We start from the raw sequence: 4,746 nt of genomic DNA on the forward strand, positions 1-4,746 counted from the left end.
CCCCACCTGGCCCGGCCGGGCCAGGCACATCTCCACCCTGTCACCCTGCACCGCTCAGCCCTGACAGCCACAACTGCTGGGGGCTGGGGGCTGTACTAGATTCACCTTTGCCCCCTCAACAGGCTGCAGGGGCAGGTGCAGCATCTGGCCTGAACGCGGTCCTTCTGCGGCCTGGGGCGGCTGGAGGGTCAGCTGTGTGGGGCCTGGCCGGGCCTGTAGACTGCGGTATGGAGTCTGGTCTTTGTCCTAAGAGCCCCTGGGGAGCCACTTGATGGGTTTAGGCTGGGAAGTAAGGTTGTCTGAGTTATGTTTCCGATGTTTCTCTCTCATTGATGTTTCTAACTCTTATCCCTCTCTCTTCCTCTCTAAAAAAATCAATAAAATATATTTTTAAAAAATAAAAGGCCCATTCTTAGCTGGCAGCTGGTACAGAAGTAGGCTCCATGGGCGGTGGCCGAGGGTCCTGGTTGGCACACAAGAACCGCTCGCAGGGGTTAATGGACTGATGTCTGAAGGTCAGTGTCCCCCATACTGGCCACCAAACGTGGGCAAGACACGTCGTCTCTGCAGGGCACGGGGATAGGGGTTTGCACGTTTGAACTTGGATAACTATCACTCATCTGTTATAACATAGTCTTTACGTTTTAACTTCTCCTGATGGAAATGTTCTTTGGTGTGTTGGGGACTTAGCCTTTTCTTTCTCTTTTTTTTTTAAATATATTTTTATTGATATCAGAGAGGAAGAAACATCAATGATGAGAATCATTAATCAGCTGCCTCCTGCACGCCCCCTACTGGGGAATGAGCCTGCAACGCATGTGTCCTTGACCAGAATCAAACCCAGGACCCTTCAGTTCACAGGCGGACGCTCTATCCACTGAGCCACATGGGTGAGGGCCAGCCTTTTCTGTAGATTGAAGTGCAGTACCGACTTCAGACGATGTGCCGGCTACTTGTCTCCTCGCAGGGATTAGGTTTTTGTAATTATCTCATCCTTGGGACTCAGCTTCCCTCTCGCCTGGAGCTGTACTGTGTTAGGGGACAGAGCAGGTATCCCCCCTTCACCTTCTCCTTCCTCCAAGAGGTTCCAGTAAACTCAGAGGCAGCTGATGAAAGAATCAGAAATGAAATCATTTACTGGCTCCCCCTTGCCTTCCACAGAAGCAGGAGCCTGCGGGGGGATTGGTTCCTGCCGGTCTTTGGCATCGGAGTGAAGTGGGGCTGGAAATGGGGCTGTTACTGAAGTGATCCAGAAAGGTGATGTCATAGCAGCCATCTGCCTCCGTGGCCTGGATTTGCTGTACACGGAGCCAACAGGGTGGAATTCCTGGACTTTTGGTCTCAACAGACTTACATGTCTTAGCTTTGAAATCTTAAGGAGCTGTTGAATGTGAGACTGGAGTTGATTTCAAATCTTATTCTCATTCCAAATTAATATCGTTTCAGACAAAAATACAGGTGAAAATGGAAAAGCTGTCTTCAACTACCAAGGGAGTCTGTGAGCTGGAAAACTACCATTACGGGCAGGACAGCAGCCGGCCGCCCCTGTTTCACACGTGGCCCACCACCCACTTCTGTGAGTCCTCTCTGCCTGGTTGTCGGGTGCGTTCGGAGAGCCTTTGGTGCCATTTGGACCTGGCATGCCGAGACGCTGGCAGGCGTTCGGAGGAAGGAGCCCAGGGGTATCTTAAATAAATAGAGCATTTATTCTTGGCTTAATCATTAATCACCTAATCCAGCGATCGGCAAACTGCGGCTCTTTGGCCCCTTGAGTGTGGCTCTTCCACAAAATACCACGTGCAGGCGCTCATGTACAGTGCGATTGAAACTTCATGGCCCTTGCGTAGAAATCGATATTTCGTGGAAGAGCCACACTCAAGGGGCCAAAGAGCCGCATGTGGCTCGCGAGCCGCAGTTTGCTGACCACTGAAATCAAAGAATAATAAAAACACAATTAGAGACCCATGAAGCAGGTTGCCATTACTGGCCCTTTAAACCAGTGGGTAGAATGAAGAAAAAAATTTTTTTAAGATGATTCTTTTGCCTTTTGTTTGGTTTGAATAAGGATAATACTTCAGTGAACCTCATGGGAGAAGACTGCTTGGGCAATGGAACCCTTTGCTTTCATGAGTCCTATGAAGTAAGGTTATTTTTAGCTTTATTAGCCAAGAGAAGAGCTAAGCCACTTTATATTGACTGAGATCTCACTTTTCAGTGAGAAGTGGGTAACACCAGCTAACTGGCGTGTATTGCCGTGTTGTCGGGTTGAGGTTAACCTACCATTTTAGCCTTGCAGGTTCCCAGTAGTTGGGAGGTTAGAGTTAGTCTTTGTATCGTGTCCTTGCCGTGTGCTCCTGCTGAGGGCCGCAGCCAGGCGTGCACGCCTGCCGGTCCTTGACCTCTTGACCTCTGCGCCGGAGCTGAATCTGGCGTTTAGCCAGCAGCTTCCTGCCCAGGTGCTTCCTTGTGTGGCTGCCATTAAGGGGAGACTCGCATTTCTTACAGACGAGGCTTCCCGCCGCCTCTCGGACATGTACGGGGCGGAGCTCCTCCTGAAGCGCACCATCGTGGATGGGCTGGCGCACACCGCGGACCACGACCTCTCCCTCACCTACCTGTCGCTGTGGCTGCACCAGCCCTACATACAGAGCAACAGCAGGCTGCTTCTTGAGAGCATGCTGCTCGAGACGGGGCACCGCGCGCTGTGACTCCAGGCTTCCCGCTGCTCTCCAGGCCTGCCTGCTCCACTGGCCTCTGCAGCGCCCACGTTGGACTGTCTTGCATGTCATGCCCTGGGCTCTGGCCTGGCCACCTTCTTAGGGTCGTCCAGACTGGACCGGCTCACCAGCGCCCCACGGCCTATGCAAATGCACTGTGTCTGCCACATACTGTCTGCCGCACAGTGTCACCAATCGACCCAAGGTGAACCCAACACCCCTGAGGACCTCGGCACGAAATAAATGAGTTCAACGGAAGGATGGTGTGATCCTGTTTCTGTGAATCAGGTGTATTTTACACAGGTTGCATTTTGTAGAAAATCCCTAGTTGTAGTGTTTTTACTTTATATTTATCTGTATTGTTGGAGTTTTTGAGTTTTGTAATTACAGCTAATGTTCAAAATAATAATAGAGTTTGCCCAACTGGCAGGGCTCAATGGTTGAGCATCAACCCATGAAACAGAAGGTCAAAGTTTGATTCCTGGTCAGGGCACATGCCCAGGTTGCCAGCTCAATCCCTAGTGGGCATATGCCTGAGGCAGCTCATCAGTTATTCTCTCTCATCATTGATGTTTCTCTCTCTCCCTCTCCCTTGCTCTCTGAAATATGTAAAAATATATTGCCCTGGCCTGCTTGGCTCAATGGATAGAGTGTTGGCCCACAGACTGAAGGGTCCTGAGTTTGATTCTGGCCAAGGGCATGCATCTGGGTTGCAGGCTCAATCCCTGGCCCTGGTCGGGGCATGTGCAGGAGTCAACCAATCGATATGTCTCTCTCACATCTATGTTACTTTGTCTCTCCCCATCCTTTCCACTCTCTAAAAACCAGTGGAAAAATATCCTCGGGTGAGGATTAACAAAAAAGTAATATTTAAAAAAATACCATAGAGACCAAGATGGCGGCATAGGTAAATACCTGAACTTGCTGCCTCGCACAACTACGTCAAAACTACAATTAAAAGACAAAACAGACATCATCCAGAACCACGGGAAGGCTGGCTGAGTGGAAGTTCAACAACTAGAGGAAAAGAAAAATGTATCTAGACAGGTAGGAGATGCAGAGGTGCAGAAGAGCAGAGGTCCAGAGGCGAGCAAAACGGGCTGGCAACGGTACGCTGTGGTCTTTTTCAAGCGGGAGATACAAACTCCCGACTACTCTTAACTCCAGTTCCGGGCAAGACTCTGGGGACCCAGACTCATACAGGGAGAAACTGGACTGTCTGGCATCCGGCTGGAATGTGAGGGCGGCTTTCTCTCAGAGGTGCTTGCAGCATACGTTGTTCCTGCGCAGTGCCGAGGGACACAGAGACCCAAGGATCTATTGGGGCAGGGCCAACGGCAACCATTGCTGTTTGCACCACCCTGTGATTCCCTGAGACCCCACGCCACCCAATTTACAATCCCACCCAAGCTCGGAGCAGAGGTTTTGCATATGAATGGCCTGGCATTTTGCAATCTAAAATCTAACAAACTGCAGCTGGGTCAAAGAATCCCAGAGCTTCCAAAAGAAGGCCCAAGGCTTGTCAGCAGCTTGCATTACTTCACAGCTGGGTCTCATCTGGGCACCTCCAAACCCCAAACAAAGAGGAAGAATCTGCAGATCTCTCTGTAGCTCCTGCTGGGTGGCCTCAGGCAGTGGCTGACTTTGCCCCTCCTTGGAAATCCAAGAGCCAGTGGACCCAGTGGTCAGAGTGAGACCACACCACTTTACAACTCTTCACATCCATAATAGACACACTTAAGGGGCAGACTTGGTGAGCCCCAAAGCCCCACTGAAGCAAGTCCTGCCCTATAAGGGTGTCTCCAGCACAGCAGTTCTCCCATTGTATACACAGCTGGTCCTCACAGCCAATTGGCCTGGTGGTCAATTTCTCCCAGTGATACCAACAGCATTCAAGACTTAACTACAACAAGACTGTGAACACAGCCCACAAAGGGGTGCACCAAGAGTGTCCACTGCAGGTGATGACAGGGGAGGCTGAGCCACTAAGCCCTATAGGACACCTAGCACACGAGGCCACTCTATCAAC

General features: G+C 50.8%; 1 protein-coding gene across 2 annotated transcripts in view; it reads left to right on the forward strand.

Annotated features, from left to right (window-relative positions):
- The window catches only part of CINP (cyclin-dependent kinase 2 interacting protein), a 10,143-nt gene extending 7,079 nt beyond the window's left edge, over positions 1 to 3,064 (forward strand). Inside the window, exons 4-6 of one of the 2 annotated variants that reach the window (XM_015562802.1) lie at positions 1,447 to 1,576; positions 2,506 to 2,747; positions 2,793 to 3,064. In XM_015562802.1, coding sequence (XP_015418288.1) covers positions 1,447 to 1,576; positions 2,506 to 2,708 — 333 coding nt within the window. In that variant the 3' untranslated portion in view covers positions 2,709 to 2,747; positions 2,793 to 3,064. Of the gene's footprint in view, positions 1 to 1,446; positions 1,577 to 2,505 lie in introns of both variants that reach the window. The other variant, XM_006761987.2, reaches the window with a different exon arrangement.
- Positions 3,065 to 4,746: the final 1,682 nt, after the last annotated feature.

This window comes from Myotis davidii, unplaced genomic scaffold (assembly GCF_000327345.1).
Source record: "Myotis davidii unplaced genomic scaffold, ASM32734v1 scaffold2798, whole genome shotgun sequence".
NCBI lineage: Eukaryota > Metazoa > Chordata > Mammalia > Chiroptera > Vespertilionidae > Myotis > Myotis davidii.